The 20,185-nt window shown below is 50.5% G+C and overlaps 1 protein-coding gene and 1 pseudogene across 1 annotated transcript; one reads left to right on the top strand and one right to left on the bottom strand.

Moving 5' to 3' along the window:
- Positions 1-6,489: 6,489 nt before the first annotated feature.
- LOC149810894 (FK506-binding protein 2 pseudogene) lies at positions 6,490-7,229 on the top strand (annotated as a pseudogene).
- Positions 7,230-8,010: 781 nt separating this feature from the next.
- On the bottom strand, positions 8,011-19,873 carry LOC149810893 (ABC transporter A family member 11-like). The gene is made up of 14 exons (XM_089994099.1): positions 19,744-19,873; positions 18,326-18,579; positions 17,315-17,593; positions 16,534-16,813; positions 15,741-15,861; positions 15,062-15,261; positions 13,371-13,599; positions 12,455-12,842; positions 11,803-11,839; positions 11,078-11,325; positions 10,331-10,501; positions 9,842-10,019; positions 9,045-9,292; positions 8,011-8,479 (listed from the first exon to the last, which is right to left on the bottom strand). The coding sequence occupies exons 1-14, from the start codon at positions 19,814-19,816 to the stop codon at positions 8,270-8,272; spliced, it is 2,916 nt and encodes a 971-aa protein (XP_089850225.1). The 5' UTR covers positions 19,817-19,873; the 3' UTR covers positions 8,011-8,269.
- Positions 19,874-20,185: the final 312 nt, after the last annotated feature.

The following is a 20,185-nucleotide window of genomic DNA, read 5'->3' as shown; positions in this document are numbered from 1 at the left end:
ACCCATACCTACTTGAAGACTATATAAAACATGGCAAGATCACATCACAATCACAAACACTTGACATAATCTTGCAGACGTCAAATGCAGGGTGTGCCTGGTGTGCCATCGCCCTGAACTTGCCATGCATCCATGGGATGAGAAACGGCACGCAACGATGGAGAAACCGCTCAGCGCATCGAGGGTCATGGTGAATTTATGGCAACTGTGGCCATGTATCACAAATCACGTCGCTGCAAACATTCACTTCTGGCAATACACTTAGGCCTGTCGACTAGGGCAGGCAATCTCGTTGCAAGCAGTGGCACACACATGCAAAGGAAACATGGACGCCGATGTGGCAGAACCAATGTTTGATGAGCTGTGTCACGGCTCTCGCAAGACGCTGGACTGGAAGAGAAAGCTTTGCATGCATATGGCATGAGCTGACACCCATCGCACCCTTGAGATGATGGATGTTAGAACCAAGACGAGACAATTTAGAGATTGAGAAGCCAAAGAGACTTACCACAAGGAGCAAGTGCTGCACACGGCTACTTGAACAAGACCAGTGAACTATGGACACGCCGTGATTCAGAACGACATCCATATGAGTAGCTTGACATAGCTAAACCTAGAGCACAATTTCAAGATCAGAACGAATCGCAGCCGCAACGAGCAGGCAGACAGTGTAGTCAACCATGCAGCCCATGTTGCAGGGTTCAGTGACCGTGGCGAGCATGCTTCAGTTGCAAACCACACCGCTCCTTTCGAACACGCACTCTTGAAAAATAAATATGAATCAGTTTTGACGATCTCCCCACCACAGAATGACAGGATAATGCCAGTTGCAAGTTCGCTATCGTGCCCACAATGCACTTCATGCAGAGGTGCGCCACCTAAGAAGAGGGGCAGCACGCCACGTGGCAGCAGAAGCTGGTAGGAACAAACAAAAACAACTGCGTTTGCGCCATTGATGCTCATCACACAAAGCCTAAGTAGCGTATCCTTGTGCTCATAATTGTCTCACTAGTCGATGTCGTGACAAGTCTGCATGTCGAATATCGGCCACTGCACCCACAAGCAGCGTATCAAGAAAGGGGAGTTAAGAAGAAGTTCACGCATACCAGCTCGGCTCAACGGAGCCTCATCGACCATGAAGGAAAGCTCCCCCTGAGAGTGGTAATGAGGCGCCCAACGAGCTTGCAAGGTTCTCGAACGCGTCTGTCACACCACCGCCCGCTGTGAACATGCCATTGGACGTGAATGGCATGCTGTTAGGGGGGTGGCCTTTGTGGGCAAACGACACAGGCTGGCTCTTTGCCTGTGCCATGACATCTGCACCCTGAGCATCTTCAGTCTCGCTATGGATGCCGAACATTGGCAGGTTGCCGACGTTTTGCATTGCGTGCATGTGAATGTCGTGGGCATTTCTTGCCCGGGAAGGCCAACCCGGGTCAGCGCCTTGATCAGAAACCTCGATGTGCGAGTTGTCAGGGACCTGGGCGGGGGGCCAATGCAACCCACTTGGCATTGCCTCCTCTGCGTCCATGGGCATCATTTGCTGCCCACCGTGAAGAAGCTGTGACGGCATGTCAGGATCCGTTAAACGGCCGCCATAGTACGCATGGAGGCGCTCCATCTGCTGGTGTGCTTCCATGTAGCCAAACGGCATCGTCCCAGGTGGCATGAAGCGTTGAGGAAACTGCATGGCCCGCACGTCGTACCCTCTGGGCATCATGCGCATGTTGCCCCGGGGGGAATGCTGCAGCAACTGATCCCGCGGCACCGCTCGCTTGATCTCCACCTCCTTCCCGTGCAATGTCTGCCGGTTGTCATACTTAAGGACGTTGTCCAGCGACTTCTCGTCCATGAACGTCACGAATCCAAACCCTCTCGGGCGCTTGCTCTGATGGTCGATCATGACAACAGCATCCTCAACTGCTCCATACCTCTCAAAGTGCTGCCGCAAGTTACTGTCCACCACACTCGCTGGAAGGCCCCCAACGAATATTTTGCGCATGTTTGACGGCATGTCTTGAGGTCCGGGGACCACAGGCTTCAGATTTGTATTGTCATGCCTTGGCATTGCGTGCTTGGCATCAACCTGCATCCCCCCTGTGCTATTACTGGACAGCTCAACACATCTCAGACAAATAACGTCCCAATGAACCGGAGTACCGAGCAGCGAAGACGCGGGCAGCAGGAGCAGCGTCGCTAGCAGTTCAAAGTTGCTTCGACTTCGCCTCCACTAACAACGTGAACGTCAGCCGGGACAACACCACTTGCGTATTCAAGTCGTCCATGTTCAGGGCTCCTCAAGCCACGCGCACGCGTTTGCATCACACCAATGCTGCACGGATGTACGAACCCTTGGAAGAACACTTTCTGTTATGTGTTGGCTGATAGGGTGCCGTCCTTGTGTCTTCCTCTACATAAACGCTCGTGCGACATGCTTGTAACGAGACAACCCCTTATTCTCCTGACATTCTCATTATCAGTTTCGCTAAGAAGTATCGTACCTCGCGGCGGTCGATAGTGTGCTTGCTCTGCACCACACGGTCGGCCACTACGGCGTCTGAAAACACAACGAAGCCAAATCCTCGCGGTTTCCCATTGATTCTATCATACGAGACGAAGGCTTCCTTGACCTCGCCGAAATTTTCAAAATATGTCCGCAGCCTGGTGTCGTTGGTGTCCCAGCTCTGCATGTCACAGCAATTGGTGATTCCAACACCGTGAATCACTGGACACAACCACTCACCAAATTCTGCACGTAGAAGGCAATTCAAAGTACTGTCGGCACACACTCAACGTCTGTCTCCCAGCTGTGCATGGCATGGCCTGGTGTCAGTGGTGCCCATTGTGCATCGCACAGAATCCACCGAAAACGGGTGGCTTGCGTTGCATCGGACATATTTATATCCATCTATCTGGAATGGCACGCCTTCATTTGATATGTTTCAAATGCAAATGGAACAGTGCATCATCCAGTTGGTACCTGGTAGTGAGATATGCATCCTCTGATATAATGTTGCCCGGTGCATCGCATGCCACATGTACACCGAAGGTTCGATTATTGCAATATAGTGACTGCATTGACACCATATTTGGCGGAAACAAGGGCGCAAGTGGCGACTTGCAAAGGACAACAACGGGTAAGATGCCGAGTGTGCCTCGTCCACAAATGCGCAGTGCTGGCCGCAGTTTGTCAGCGATGCGACGGAAGCTACAAGAATTTGTATCTCAAACGAAATGGAGTGTGCCGCACCAGCCCTCCTATAAAAACTTTGCACTCCTGCTTGCTCATTTCCAAAGCCAGCATTCCTTCAACGACGAACGAAAGACAATTTCCCTCTACGGATGGCAGGAAATGCAAAAGCTAACAAGTACATTACATGGTACGAAGCGTTCCCAGGCCAATTACTGTCTGTCTGCGAAACTATATTGGTGACGTATCGGCTGTGTTGGTGATGAGGCACGTCAGCTTCGAAGGTGAAACGGCATTCATTCTCTTCCGCGGCACTAATGACTAACCATGAGCCTGCAGGGTTGCTCGTAACATTCGCAAAAGGTTTTTTTACACGTTGCATAAATATACACAGATGTTGAATAGGCCCAAAAGCTGTGTGCCAGCGTAACGAGTGTCAAGTGCAGTGGGACACGTGTTTGCTCCTGGGCCCTGCTGTCATCGACAGTGTCAGGGTCACGACACTGAGTTACATCGATGCATGCACCTCACGGACGGTTCACTCGTCAGTTAAGCATGATGTATGATCAATTATTTGACAGCGATGGTATCGTCTGAGCAGGGACGCGTGGTGCGCAAACAGAAAGTCGTTCACGAGTACATGACAAAAGCAGGGACATTCACAACTCGAGCACAGTTTGAGATGGTACGTGAGGTATTACTTTACAGAGTATAGGTGTGCTGCTAATTGAGGGTTGGCGCTGTATTCGGTCGTCTGAATGCCTTGAATGGGAGTTCATGATTGTTCAACTCTCTGCAGTGCAGTCGGGTGACAGGTCGAGATACTTGTCGCAAGATGAAGCACCGCCACGAAGATAGCCAAATTTCCTTGACGCGACTTTGCGAGTGCGAAACTTTTATCGCTTTCAGCTTGGCCAGTCGATGTCTGTCAAGGTAACGAGGAGGGAGCTGCCAGAGCCCTTCGGCTTACCACGTTGCGAGCGCGGGACGGATCTTGCTATTCGGCTCAAGCACGGCCTAGGTCGGGCCGAATAGCAAGATCAGGTTTGCCGAATTGCCTCTTGCTTGCAACATGCATCCGTTCAAGAAGAGAAAGCTCACCAACCAATTGAACTGGTTGCTGCCACAACTGCGAGCAGATGATGCATCAAGTAGACAAGCATCACCCTTGAAACCATATGCAGATGCAGATACCATTGGTTCCCATACATCTGGGATTGCACAGAAAACAAAAATCAATGGAAGTGCCACGTTCATTCTGTCCGGACTACAGCTTGGAGCTATGCCATTTGCGAAGCCACTGCCCGGATGCAAATCTGGCTCTACTGAGAATTGATGTTGCTGAACGCAATCAAGCTGGTCACCAGCTCCTTACACGAGGCAGTCAAGGCCTTGCAGACAGGACTGACCTTCAGGCCTGTCAGACTGACATTGTCAGTACTGGACAGCTGGCAAAACTGTAAATTGCAGCCGGTTTGACAGACAGGTCAATCAAAAATCAAATGCCCAACTACTCGCCAGTCTTAAAAAGGGGCGAGTTACGCAACGCAGCAGTCATGCAGATCTGCACTATGGAAGACCTGATGTGGAATATGTCTGTGTTAACAATCGATTGCAGAACCATACTCGCACATCATTACATCACATAGATAATGGCAGGAAATAGACAACAAGCAACAAAGATAGCACATTCAAACAGTCGACTGCAGAACCATACTCGCACATCATCAATGTGTGTCATTATTCCCTGCATTGCTGACAATGCTGAGTTTTCACAAACAATGATACTTCACCCAACTTAATCAACCTATCCGAAACTAAGCCAAGTGTTCGTGATCAAACTATGCCGACACCAGAGCTCGAGCTGCCACGGTGTGAGGAAACATAGCAGTCAGTATCGAAGGCATGCGTGCAAGACTTGTCCATCAAGCTGATTGCCATACATAGGAGACAACGGGTTTCGAAACAAACCAGCAGATTGGCATGCCATTTGCAACGTGTTGTGCGGAACCAGATTAATTGATGCTATCTGCAGGCTGCAATTGGTGCTCTTTGTCACCCTGCACTGCACGAATGCGCCTGCTTGCCGATAATCATGTTTTGCATGCAGTGCTGCTTACCGAGGAGGGGCCCGCAGGACAAAGCATGGGTGCCAGCCTGGTAAGACGCCTAGAACCACGACAAAACAAGTACGCCTGCCCAAAAAACGCGTGGTACCATTCCTAAGCCTTGCCTCGGATGACGGAAAACCCACTTCCTTCAGGTGGCCCAGGTCAAGCTTGGCCAACCAAGTCGTTGCCTCGTTGTCTGGGTAGGAAGACTGCATCCGGTATCGGGGCTGACCAGGCGAGTCTCCCAATGCACTCCCGGCAGCGTATGCCTACCTTACACAATGCCGCACCACTGCATCAAGGTTGAAGAGCTGACCCTGACATGATTGCAGCAGTCCAGTGCGTACAATCAGTAACAATCATCGGCCCTTATTGTAATCGTCTGGAGCCATACGCTGCCGTAATGATTTTTGCTACTTTGCAGTGCCGATGCAATTAGTCGATTAGGCACGTAATTGAGATCAGGCCTTTGACGTCATCCTTCTGGGGTTCGCGTAGCCCTGGGTTGGTTCATCTGGTTCTTGAAGTTGGCAGCACTTGAGAGCCCGCCCGGACCTTCATGCTCATGAGGGTGCCAGTCTATACACGCGGCCAGGATTCGTTTCGAATCCTCGGCGATGTAGTGGCACAACTATCCTTGTCTGGCAAGAGGTCCAAAACTGAGGCCGAGCTGGCCGCATTGACGTTTTCTACCAACGGCATAGATAACATGGCCTATTTATTCACCTACATGACAGGGGCTCAAATATCGATCATGGACAGCTGTCCGAAAGCTCGAAGACTTCGGCAATGTACTCGCAACTGTCATAAGAAATCCATTTTAGCAAACTTTCACGTACTCGGAGTAGGTGATTGTGTAGCGAGACTTCTGTGTTTGACCCTCCTCCGAGACTTGGGTCATTCCCATATATCGAAAGCGCGCTGCTGTTGCACCCGTCAATCTGCCAGACGGCGGACAAAATGAAGACATCATTGCCATATCTGATCCTTTTCGGATGCCTCGCGTTGTGCGCAAGCGCAGCCGAGCTTGTCAGTGAAACAACGGTGAGGCCCTAGACACTTCACGTTTCTGCGTTGCCTGCCATTTGCAGAATACAATGCTACGTTGAATGATAAGTGCAGTTGAATGACAATATCTGATCATTGTGGTCCTCGGATTGTTGCTGCTGTTCACTCGTCTTGTTCGAGATGCAGTTCAAGCCAGCAGACTGCTCGAAGGTCGCGAAGAGCGGTGACAAGGTGGAGGTTCACTACAAAGGAACTTTGGCCGACGGCAAGGTCTTCGATTCTAGTTACACTCGTGGCGACCCGCTTCCCTTCAAATTGGGTGCAGGACAGGTCATCAAAGGCTGGGATCAGGTAGGAGACTGGTAGGAGACTGGTCCTGATGATCTGCGTATGTCATCTAGAATGTTGTGGACCAATCAACATTTTGTGATTTTGAAAAGTTTACGAGCGCATGGCCTCAGTGCAAGCACTTACCCTGCGTGCGCCTGATGCCGATCACGACGCAAATCTAAGAACGGCCATCATCCTGGTTTTTTGGCGATGTTGGGAAGCTCTTGCAGAAGGGGGGTATGTCTACAGCCAAATTATTCACTCTCTTGAGCCTGTGACAGGCGGTAATCCTTCGTTGGACCTCCTTTGCTCAGAACGGGAGGGCATGTTGACGGCATTGAGTTCAGAAAGAGCTTTGATTTTAGAGAAGTCAGAAAAGAGCTTTGATCAATAATGACATCTATGTACAAACTTGGAGTGAGCCACTTGACATGCTGGCTGGCCTGCAGGGTGTGGAAGGAATGTGCGTGGGTGAGAAGAGGACTCTAACAATCCCCCCCCACCTTGCCTATGGGGACCAAGGTGCAGGCAATGTGATTCCTGGTGGAGCCACGCTTATCTTTGAAACCGAGATGGTGAAGATCAACTAAGGAAAGTGCTTTGACAACACAACCTTGTTCTAGTGACAGTTGGAGTAGTCCAATGGCATGATAATAAATTCTAGCATTTCCATGCCAGTCTCAGTCTTGCTTGGATCAGGTGTGTTGGGCTGTGAATATAGAGATGTCTCCTGTATTTGAAACACTTCGTGACACGCGGTAGGTCAGGGGGTGAGATGACCCTTGACCCATGGCCGAAAGGTTGACCAGGGTTCCATGTTTCTCAGGGGGCGTGGGGTCGAAATTTGGCCAAACTCAACCCACCCCCGCCCTTGAGACCTCCCTAACCTAGAATGCAGTATCTCGAGATAGGGAAAGTAATCAAAGCCCGCATCCAGACACTATTGCAGCAAATGCTTTGTCCTTGCATGTGTTTGGTTGTCTTCGCTCTATGGTTATTGTGGGGCCATGCCGCTGAGGTAGGTATGTCGGGAGCTCAAATATCCATACCATATAGGTAGGAGGGGGTCGAGGGTCCCTTTTGGAGACGCCCCTTTCATCTGAGCGGCGACTCGAGGGTCAGGGGGTAAGGTGCCTCTCTGAGGCACCTTCATAGCACCACCTGACCTACCGCGTGTGACAAAGTGTTTCAATTTGCCATCCAAAACTTTCAGTTAATTACCTGTATTCCGACCCCCAAATTTGGCCAATGTCACTGGTTGTTTACACCAGACACTGTCAATAGAAGTTGTACCATTGGCTGGAGTGCAGAGCGGATACTGGATGACTAATCAGATGTACACTGCAAAGTGATTGGATGTCATGGCATGGCAAAACTGTTACCACGTGAGCTACCAAGTGATGACACATTCATCTTCACTCTGCACCTTGTGGGACGGGGATGGCCTTAACAACACCAACCAACAACCTATACTCAGCAACAGCTTAAGTTGCCATTGCCCCACCAAATCAGACAGTAGAAGACCCTTCAAGACCATATCAAAAGATGAGAAAGCAAGATAGGTCAAATGCGCAGTAATACATCATGATGACGTTGCTGCTGGCACATCTCTCTTCTCTGTGAAATCCGGTCAAGACGGAGGCACCAAACCTTCAATGGGAATCACAGAAAACACTTGCAGCGCTCCCACGTCGTCCTGGCCCCAGACGACCTTGCAAACCTGGTTGGTGTGCGGGTTGATGATAGTTTCCTCCCCAAGAGGCACCTCCATGGTCAGACCGTTGGCATCGGTAAATTGGACCGTCTTCCCCCCCGCAGCGGTGGCTGCCTCCATTTCAGCCTATGCCACAGCAAACTCTGAGCAATGGATGAGCTGTGTGTTAATATAACGATTTGAGGTAATCTCCAGGCATGTATAGTCAGTATACCAACACCTTGTCCAGGCTTGCTTGAGGGTTACCACGGTGGGCATTGCCAACTGCCAAGCCTTCCCAATGCATGCTGCTTGTAAAACTTTCTGTGATGGCTTGCTTTTGCACCGTCGAAGCATCAACGGCAGACATCACGAGGCCGCGCTGTGTCAGATGGGTGGGTCTGTAGCACCTGGTGTTATGAAAGCCAGACCAAGCGTCCCTGGTGTGTAGCCCATAGCATGAGAGCCGCAGGAAGCGAAACGGTCATCTCTGACAATCCATGTTGAGCGAGCGATACTTTTCAGCCTGCGCTGCTTTGTTCTACCTGCCTACGCATCTCCCTATGAGACCTCATAGGGAGATGCGTCACAGGGCAAATTTGTGATTGATAACAAAACAGAGCGAGGTGAGTCGGAACGGGAGTGCATAGAAAAATTCAAACTGGATGGGAAGAACAAATCTACTGCACACTCGAGCTTGTCCGAGACGCACCTGGCGTGCAATCGAAAGAAAGACTTCCTCCAAGGAGGACATAGCGATCTGAGGGTCCCGAATGCCCAGCGCCTCTCGCTGAGACGCCAGGATGCTCAGCACGCCGGCGAGCTGTGGTTGCTTCTCGTGGGGAACAAGATATGCAAGGAAGGCTGCATTCTCCTCGGCCGGTGCAACTTGCAGCTTCTCGTGGAACAAAGCTTTGACAGCGTCTGCATTCGCCTCCCTCGAGCCACCCATTCCATTGCCTGAGCACGAAAACAGGTGTCAGCACAGCACATGGAATGGACTGCATCTGTGCAGTGTAGGCCTTAGAGGCAAACACGGATCGTGAGCCTGTGCAAAGCTGTGCACGTGTGTGTGCGAGGAAGAGTGTTATCGTGAGTGTGGCACTCGCTCATGGTCCGTAATTTCGATGGCATGCGGGCAAACTTGCATGTAACGGTTTTCGTACCAGGGACTCTTGAATATTGAGCGGTGTGGTGACTACATCGCGCAAACAACATGGTGATGCATCGCAATGCACGAAACCAGAGACAAAGTTGACCACCAAGAATAAATCTCAATGAACCCTGTAAATTTCTGGGCTGTACTCCCCACTAACCCAACACAGCCCAGCGCGACAAACGCGCCACTTAATGAGAATCCTTGTAGCAAACGTATCAATGGGAGGAGAGGCGGATCAGTTGAATCCCCTTGAGTGGATACGTGACTGCTATCAACGTTGACTTTGGCGCACGGGCTACATATAAAGAGACATGCGAACGCAGGCGGCATTTCTATAAAGGTTTCCGCACCTCGATGGGTGAAGTTGATAGTGATTTGATAGCCAGAGCCAAAAATCCGCTTAAGAGCGATGGATGTGCCAACAACCCGCAGTGAGCCCTTGGCCATGATGCCAATCCTGTCTCCCAGGATGTCGGCTTCCTCCATCGAGTGTGTGGTCAACACGATGGCCCGGCCCTTTTTGCTCGCCTGAATCATACAGCCGCACTTCGATGACCAGGCAAACGTTCTTCATAATGGCATCCTAATGCCAGGCTTTGCACTTTTTGGCACAGACAACAAGCCCTGTAGCGGCCCCCAGCAAATGGCAATGCGAGATAAATGGCCGTCAGCATATAAGAAAAGAAAATGTCGCGGATGGAGCCATACCTGATGACACGCTTAAATATGAGTGCATCCGCACACAATGGTCAACAGACCATTCGGCTGAGCAAAATCGATCTAAATTGTTGTGCAATGGGTCAAACCCGCTTGACTGCGGGTGTTTGAAGCGGGCTCACCTCAATGATGTCCCACACTGCACGGCGGGAGATGGGGTCCATCCCAGTGGTTGGCTCGTCAAGATACACGATCTTGGGGTTGCCAAGCAGGGCGAGGGCCACCGACAAGCGACGCTTCATGCCTCCACTGTAAGTCGAGGTGCGGGCCAGCCTTGATTCTGTGAGGTTGACCTACACATGCTAATGCTTCGTTGTCAGGTACTACACATCTACATGGACCATCAGCAACTTCGCGTGCTTCGGATTCGGTGCTACTCATATCACCCGAGGCAAGCATTACTGGCTCAACCTGACAGATCGTAGCCTGATCTGAACAGCCTTCTCGTGGACTCCTACCCAGAAGACAACACGTATGCAAAACGCTCTCAAAGCAGAGCGATGCTCTAATGTGAGCACCAACCTTGAGCTTCTCATGTACATGGATCAGGCAGATTGCGGGAGGGGTGATAAATTGTTGCTTTCACACATTTCACAAGAGCTCGCACTCGAACATTCCCAGGACGGTTTGGGTATCCTGCGAAACGCCTCGTTGCCTAGTGGCCATTGCCAAGCACAATTTGCCATGGGTTGCATGTAGAATGATGCTCAAAGCATGGTGCTAGGCCAGGTAGCCAGGGCTGCGGCCACAATAGTAATTCGCGACACGAATATCCGGCGGCCTGAGCACTTTGTCAACTAGGCGTCCCCTGCTGGCACAACCCTATGCAAGAGCACATACGAGGACGAGCGCAGTCGTTGTAAACGCACCTGAGCCAGTGATGAAGCAACGACGGATGAGATGTCGCTTTTCGGGACACCCTTCACCCAAGCAAACACCTCCAGGTGCTCCTGTCCACTCAACTCATCCCACAGAACGTCGAACTGTGGGCACACTCCCATCCTCGCTCGAATGTGATCCAGTGCCGTCGGCGCAGACAGTGCCGCTCCACAGATCAGTGCATCGCCTCCGGTAGGCTTCATCATGCCCGTCAGGCAGTTGATGGTTGTGGTCTTGCCTGTACTGGTACACGCTCATTCACTTCCTCGGCGACATAACCCCACACCAGACACACCACTGCTCATGGCCAGGCGAGCCTCTCAGGTGTAGCACTGCATTAAACTTGGACCTTCGTGTGGCTACTGATTGTTGTAGCATGACGACTAAAGCATCGCAGTCATATTCAACAGATGAAGCGAAGCTGCCATCCCAATTTGATTCAGTCGTCATGATTCAATACTGGAGATAGGACACACTCAGCACCATGGGCCTGCCGCGTTCTGCAGGTACAGCCATGACCAGCACATCAGGTGATGCCGATTCCCTGAGACAAAGGTACTCACCTTGTACCGCGAGTATATATAAACTCAACGTTTACATACATGCGAATCAGGCGCGGGAAATGGAATAGATCGCTTGCAAGAGGAGACATAGGCAATGTCGTGTAATGTAATGATATCATGGCGGTCCAACATAGCGAAGCATGAGCACGCACCCGCTCCATTCGGGCCAAGTAGACAGAAAATGGTGCCCTGCATGCACGCACATAATTAGATCTGTATGACTCAAGACCTTTGTGATTTGACGGGCTTGGTGGAAGTGCTTCTGAGCGAATCGCTCCCCCGATTGTAGACATCCACAAGGACTGTGGCTTTGGAGTGTGGGCAATACTTGCAGGGCGCTTTCCGCAGCTGATCGCACTTTTTCTGTTCAACCCTTACACAAAATCATGAAAATCCTAGCCAACGTTTATGAGGCCGTGTATTGTCCTCTTTGTCATTCTTTCTGGATGAGGCCGTGTATTATTAGAGAGACGATTGCAACAGAAATCTCCACTCACAATAAAACCAGCACCACAGCAGGAATGAAATTATGTCATCCCAGATGACTGAAATTCCTGTGAGGAAACCCTTCCCGTCCACGCATATACGAACAATACGAGACAAGCAAAGCCTTAGTCCAAGAGCAAGGACTTCAAAACTGCATGGCGGGTTGAGACCAAGCACAATCAAGTTGATCGCATGGGATAGTGGGCAATCAAGCTTCGTACAAAAATGATCATCAAGTCTGCTCGACGCTTGCCTGTGACAAGTCTCGTCCTTGTGCTGTAAGCTGCGTCAGCATCTATTGCACAGAAACGCACGCACCTCGTCGATCCCAAACCAGCTGCCCCGAACTGCCCAAAAGTCCTCCTTTTTGGAACAACAGCCCCCACCAGGGAAGACTTTCTGCAAGCCGTACACCTCCAACGTGCTCAGAGAATCCGTGACCCCAGCCTCGACTTGATCTGCGCTCAAGACGCCCGTTACCTTTCTGACAACGTGCTTGCCACCGTCTTCCGATACCAGGTTTGCCTGCATCCTCTCCTTCTCAGTCTGCACGGTCTGCTTGCCTTGGTCGCTGGCGGTGTGCTGCCCAGTCATAGCAGAGGCGCCCCCATCATCGGTTACCTTCACCGGCTTCAATGCAATGTGCCCCGTCCCTTCCACCTTATTTGAGTGCTTCGCCTCTGCTGTTCGGCTTGAGTTCCAGTACCTGGATCAATCACCCCTCATTCACAACCAGAGCACCCGATGCCATCTCGGATCAACAGATTCCACTCCACCTTGCAGAGAGGCCATCTGCCTCTAGCTTCACATGACAGGCAGAGAAATTTCTTTGGCAAGAGACGATGATTGCGGACTGAAACAACACACCATCCATGGCGACTGCGATGCCCATAGTCACCTGCAGGTGAGCAAACACAAGCGATGAACGTTCCAGCCACACTTTCATAGAACATACCCCGTGGGCCATTGCACGCCAGCATGGGTGAGGAAGAGAGAAATAGCAATCATTCAATCAGAGATCCTATCATTGATCTCCCCCTACCCTTTGGTCCCACACTCAAGTGCCAGCCAAAATCATCACCAACGTCCAAGCGGATGCCGTCATGTCGCAACAAGATACATCATCAGGATACAGATAACAGCAAAGCTCCCTCGTTTTAACTGGCCCGCCCTGCACTGGGGCGCGCACACATGCAAGGAAGACGTGAGTACGATGATGAACACGAGAGCACACCCTGGAAGCAAAAAGAACCAGGGAGGGTTGCCCACACCGCCGTTTGCGATAACCTGGTCCAGGTAGATGGCAAGAATCATGTACACGAAGTACTGGCCAATGAAAATGAGATAGATCTGCCCCATTGGCATGACGCACTCGCAGATAGCATCCTGTGAGCTGCAGCCGGTCGCAAAGTCACTCTCTTTCTCCGACTTGCAATAGCTTGAGCGTGACGCCCAGCTGATGCCTGCATGCAACACGCAGCCATGTGCCATGGGATTAGCTCCATTGGAAAGGCGTTGGTACACGGCAAGCACTTGCTCCATGTACTCCAGTGCATCGCCACATGAGGTTTCGACCTCCAATTTTGACAGAAATATCATGAATGTTCAGGTATCTGGACCCGCAGATACCACGGCCTTGCGAAGCACTGACGTGCTTGGGCTGCGCAACGCTCTGTACTAATACACAAAAGTGCAGCTGCAACGGCACCAGCGCAGAACACCTGAAAACGAAACTCTGACCTGTGCCCACATTGCAAAGACCGCGGGGTGCATGACACCGCATTTGAGTGTGTTATATCGTGGACATGCAGAGGTGCTGCCTACTGATCAGGTTGATAGGCAACACCTCCTTGACAACATTTGGAGTTGGCACCTTATTCGGGGGAAAGCCAGATATGTCGCAGCGCTGCACTCTGCAGTGCCTTGGAAGTGGGTTCATTGGCGGGCAACCACGTGGCCTTGCACCATATCTGTCAAGCTTGCCCTCTGTTCAGGCTCGTACTATCATGAGCGCCAGAAGCGGCAAGCTGTTTGCCCTTCGAAGCAGACTTCAAAACCAAACTTACGAGTTTGTTGATCCCTCTCAGTATCACTGCCATGACTGCGATGAGCATTTGCGGGATGCTCACACAGGTTGTGTTCACTGCACCGTGGATTGTCCCAGCTTGTGGCCTAAAATAGACCAATTTCTTGAAGTGGTTGGAGGTCTTGGACCACAAGGTAGGATATTGGCAACTAAATTGGAAACTTTGTTGGGAGTTGATCTCTTGACAACGATTTTGAGTATGGGTTGCGACGATCTCCCAATGGAATTGATGGGCCGTTTTTGGTCAGCTGTGGCTGATCTCCTTTCTTGCAGGGTACAAGACGATGAAGAAGACATGTCAGGTCAGGATATGGTAAGTCAGGCTGGTCCAGGTACGCTTGCCTCAGATGAAAGTAATGGTAGCACTGATTCCCAAGTAGTTCTTGGAGTTGCCAATGTCCATGTGGATGCGGTAGTGTCGTAAAAAGATACAACACTACCTTTACATCGCACAGAGAAAGAGCAAGAGCTACGGCTTAGGCCGAAAACAACCACATCAACACATTCGAAACAATACAGCTCATTGAACGTCGGCGGTCGGGACAGGCAAGCCTGTCATGAACGCGCGGCCGCTCGCACGAGCCAGAACTTGAAGAGAGCGCCCATACATCACATCATTACCTTTACATCATCATCATCACATGCATTCGCAGTCGACCCTTCGTCGTACCTCCCTTCATAGTGCAAGGCTCAGTTACTCGAAAAGGATGGTGCGCTTTGGTCCACGCATGTCACCACCTTGACAGCTGCAGCATTGCATACCATGAATTGCGTTCTTGGCGGTGATGTCTCGGATTGCTTATACCACTTGCTATCTTTTTCAAGCGCAAAGAACGCACCAGGCTTGGAGGACGTTGAGGTCATTTCTCCGAGATCGAGAATGCCCTTGTAAAAGATCGTCCAAGGAAAGATAGAAAAGAGGACATAGAGGGCACCGTCCTCATAAGATGGCTTGTACGGGATCCCAAAGACAATGACGATTTGCATCAGCCAGCCAAGCAAGAAAACCGTAAACCCAAGGTAAACTGCCTGAAACGACCTGTAGGGTGCAAAGCCGTCAGAGTGTTGACCTTGCTCCAGAAAACCAAAGGCCTGGCCTCCCAACCACGCTAGTATTGTGAAAAGCAGATGGTAATGATAGCACTGCCAAGCAGTTCTTGAAGTTGCCAATGTCCGTGTGGATGCGGTAGTGTTGTATAAAGATACATCATCATCGGATGGAGAGAGTGATATGGCACACTGTCGAACCTCCATTGCTGACGAGCTCTTTGGTCACAAGCAGCTGTTTGCAATCATGAATGAACGAGGACAGGCCGCTGGTGGTACCTTGTAAAATAATCGCTCTCCGCAACTGAGAGAGCATCTTGACTGAGCAGCTTAATGACGAGCAGCTTCATAAGGGAAGATGCTGGAACACATCATCGATACAGTACATGTGCGCTGACAGGACCATTATCTTATTTCCATCAAGAAAGGCACAGCCAGAACGGAAGTGTATCTTGACATCTGTGAGCGTACCTTTTGACCAAAGGCGTGAATAGGAAGGCCAATGCACTCATGGCCACTTGAAACAAGAGGATGAGGAAGAATGAGACGAAGAAGTTGTTGTCCAGGAACATTTTGAACTGGAAAATGTAACCTGCATAAGCAAACCACAGGTCAGCTCAACAACCAGCACATGCAGACATGCAAACTATACATATGTATCAACATTTGCAAGCAGACCTGAATCGAAGTCGCATTCTATATGTTGGCCAAAATCCCAAACGGGCTCAAATGCACGGCTCTTCATTCAAAAATCGGCAATCCGCCCAGTAAAGTGCTTTACTTTCAAAACAACGAAAGCAACAAATGAAAGCGATGCCAAGCTGCCATGCAGACCTTCATCAGAGCACACAGCAAAGGCATCCCTTGCATCGAAGGTGCAGTTTCCTCAACTCAGGTACACCTACAGGCGTAATACATAACCTCAGGTATACCTACAGGTGTGATACATGACCTCAGGTGAAACTTACATATGTGGTACTTGACCTCAGGTATACCTACAGATGGAGCACTTGAGCGAGTAACATTGTGTCGCAATCACCTCGCAAGCCAGAGTAGGCTTGTGCAGGATGTTCCTGAACCTACATTCTCTAAGACAGACATTGGCCTGTCAAGCATGTTTCGGAGGCTGTGTTGTACGCGTCGCTCAAGAGCGGTACTATGATGCATCTCGCGCATCTTCCATGCAAATGAAATAATCATAGGCTTTGCGGGCAGGTCAAGTCAACATGAGGTGGGCCGGACAAGATGATATGAGGAGACAAACCCGATACGACCACTACAAGTGACGCAGCCAAAGCCATGCCGAGCTCCCAGATAGCCCAAGACACATTGTAGGCGCTGTCCATCATGCTCATGGTGCGGAGGCTCTGCTTGAGGCCCGTCTCACGCTCCATCACCACGTTGCTCAGCTGCACGATGAAGCCAAACATGCAAGCAGCATAGATGAAAGGCCCCCCGGCGGCTGAAACTACCGACAAAGTGTCCTCGGCAGGATGAGCGAATTCGCTCATGGCAACGTCTCCTTGCGTCACCGCCTTCCCATCCTGCACCCACATTTGCTCTCGGAGTGATTCCCAAGTAGTTCTTGGAGTTGCCAATGTCCATGTGGATGCGGTAGTGTTGTAAAAAGATAAATCATCATTACATCACATCGTCATCAGTGAAGTTTAGATGAGATACCGCACGGTCACCGTTAGGTCAGCCTCGCTAGTCCAGATACCGCGCGTCAAGGTCAACAGACATGGTAGTCCCGATGCTATCACAGAATGCAGTTCCCCAGTTATCCCCAAAATTTACGCATTTTCAGACGTCTGGAACCAGAAATCACACGGTCTGACGGAACCCTGCTGATTTCCAGGTTGTACTTGAGGCCTGCAATGTCAATGTCAATGTGCCTGCGATATTGTAGTGACACTGTACACCATTCTTGCAATGCCATGCTTGTTGTCAGGCCGAATACAGGCCTAAAATCACCAGTCTTGACACGAGTAAGCTACTTTCCAGAGATAGCTGAAAACAGCCATCTGTCGACACATGTCTCGCACCTCTTTCAGCTGGTAGGCAGTGGTTGCTACGTGTGCAGCTAGCTGCAGAGGCATTTGGAACTTGGTGTTGACGTTCTGAAAGTCTCCCTTGAAGTATTTGACGGTTGAGTTCGTCTGAAGCGCGAAGCTGATGTCATTGCCGCTCAGATAGAAGTGCACAGCGCCGTTGGTTACCTCAGTGTTATCAGACAACCAAGTGTCGGTCTCCTCCTTCGAATTGAACCCCAGGACCTTGTCTGTTGGGATGGAGCTTGCAGTACGCATGGAAGCCACGATGGCCTGCAGCAAGTTGCGTTGTCACCAATACATCCTCACTGCTTAGGGTTGAGGTTTGAGTAACTCAATGACGATGATGTTGTACCCTTTTCAACCCTACCGCGTCCACATGGACAACTCCAAGACCTACTTGATTGATAACAGTTAGGACAACCTTGCAACCAGGATGATGCCAAGAGTACTTCAAAGGTTGATGGGAGATATTGGGACCTTCTGCGGATTCATCACCATATCTGAGTGATTCAGGTGAGGCAGCATGCGGTTGAAACATCACAGCCATCACACATGTCTATCACGGCAGACAAGGTGGCGTACAGGTGAAGCAAAGTTTGCTGATTGGCAGGTGCACATTTGTATACAATGGTGTGGTGTGCACAGGCTGCACTTGAAGAGGAGATGTCACTTGCTCCTTCCCTGCGCCACCTCCCCTCACGACTGCTCTGCTAGTTTGAACTCGCAAGTACTCGAGAAAGTACGAGTGAATGACAAAATGCACCGATGTGTGAACATCACCCTGTCAGCAAGCCAATTACATCACCTGCAGTTCACAGTTGAAAATGGTGCGACTGTCGTTATGCAGGTACATGAAAGACATGCGTTCGGTCATCACCGGGCAGGTCGCAATGACCGACGCATTCAACTTAATATCCAGTACAAAGTAGGTGACAAATTTGGCTGGTCTCACTTTGGTTTGACAGAGATATACTCAGCAGGTCGTCGTTTTGAAATACGCACCTCGACCTTCGGATTCCCCACAGGGGAATAGAGGAAGTCATAGCATTTCTTGCCCTTTCTGTAAAAGATGTCGCTCTCGCAAGGAGGAATCGTTTTGATTGCTTTCTCCTCAGGCTCCCGCAGATTCTCATACTGAGTTTTATTGGAGTTATCTGCTTGAATTGCCTTGTCCACCAGCCAGAGCAAGAGCATGAAGAAGAAAGGAGCTGCCAAGCGAAGGATCAAGGATCGCCGGTTTCGAAGATGAAGAATCGCTGCAGAGGTGCAAAACATGGATAAGATATTAGAACTGGTGCGATTGAGACCTACAGTGACAGGAATATTTAGTCCACCTTCAGTACTTGTGCAGTAGGGCGCTGACTCGCTAAGTACAGTCACCAGAAAGCTCTAGCAGAGACGGCACTGTTGTAATCAAGAGTGGCAGAACCCACAGACAGCGTCGCGTGTTCTGTAGGAATCCCCGCCCTCCGTTGTTGCCCTACTACCAAAACTTCTCCTGGCATAGCAGGCTGGCCAAAATACACAAACGAACAGCCACAACAACATATCAGACAAACACCAAGGCCATTGGTTGGTAAGAGCAGGCGGCAGGAAAAGGAAAGATGCAGCACATCGCTGCTGTCGGGAATCAGAGAGCGATGCACAAATGAGCCGGACGTGACTGGCAACACTGACTATCGCGCTGATAGCAGATGTGCGCATGTGGGCTGAAGTGGGTGACATTCGCTGGTGTCAGCTAGAGTAGTGCAGAACTAGTGCACTGCATCACGAATCTGTTGTGGTGTGACCAGTACGTGGACAGAACCATCGACAGCTGCGACCCTGGACAGGAAGCTGCCACTGGACCAAATGCTGTGTCGAAGTCGCCGGGCGAGTTTCGCAGTCCCACCAGCTCCCCGAGACCTGTCTCCACAACGAGGGGGAGCGTGCTCGATGCTTTGTTCTTTATGCAATAGCTCTGAGCATTCCCCTTTCTCAGGAAGGAAGTATGGGAGATTGAGGCAAGGGGGATTGGTGCCCGAGAGGTTCCGAGCGAGTGTGACCCTCGCCCGTCAACCAGCATAACCGTGGATGGCATTTAATATTAGCACAGCGATGCACACGATGTACATTCCAACGCTGATTACGAAAATTCATCGAGGTTGCGCGAAGTAAATCTCTATAATGACAGAACGCAGCCCAAGCATCAAAAACTCGAACCGAGGCTTGCTTGACAAATAATTACGTCAGCCAACAAAGACGGCACAAACAGGCAAACAACAAAGCGACACTACGACACAGCAAGGCGAACATGCATTAGTTACCCTTGTTATTTTGCTGCAATTGGTTCCCGAACTCACTGATGGAAGCCATCTCAAAAGACAGGCGACAAGGCACGAAGCGTGCTTGCCGCAGGAGCAAGCGACAAGAATGCGCACCATTCTTCCTTAACAGTATATAAAGTTGACGTTGAAAGCGCTGTGGCCACGGGTAGAGCCGAACGCCACTCATGCCGCTCAGGAATATACTGTGTTCACCGCAACTCTAGGTTTTCGAGATATTCTTGCTTACAGACAACAATACGCTTTCCTGCCTGTCAGCTTCAGTTGTTGACTCGTGGTCTTCTTAACACAGTGTGTTTGCTTGGCAACTAGCCCGTGATCTCTGCTTGCCGTGGATTAATAATGCCAACAGGTTCCAGGGGTGACACCGACGGTGACACGCCGTTCGGTCAGCGTGTCACCATGTGTCAACCATCAAACAAATAGAAGCTATCACGAACGTCCGTCCCCAACGCGTCCCTGGGGGTGCACCGAAGGTTGAAATAACAAATGCGTAATCTACAGCTTGTTCTTGCGAGTTGCCATGTTGACGACGCTA

The sequence above is a fragment of the Nuphar pumila genome, unplaced genomic scaffold, assembly GCF_984573655.1.
Source record: "Nuphar pumila unplaced genomic scaffold, dmNupPumi1.hap1.1 HAP1_SCAFFOLD_184, whole genome shotgun sequence".
NCBI classification, from domain to species: domain Eukaryota; kingdom Viridiplantae; phylum Streptophyta; class Magnoliopsida; order Nymphaeales; family Nymphaeaceae; genus Nuphar; species Nuphar pumila.
Note: the sequence above shows the minus strand (reverse complement) of the source record. Positions and strands in the feature narration are given on the sequence as shown.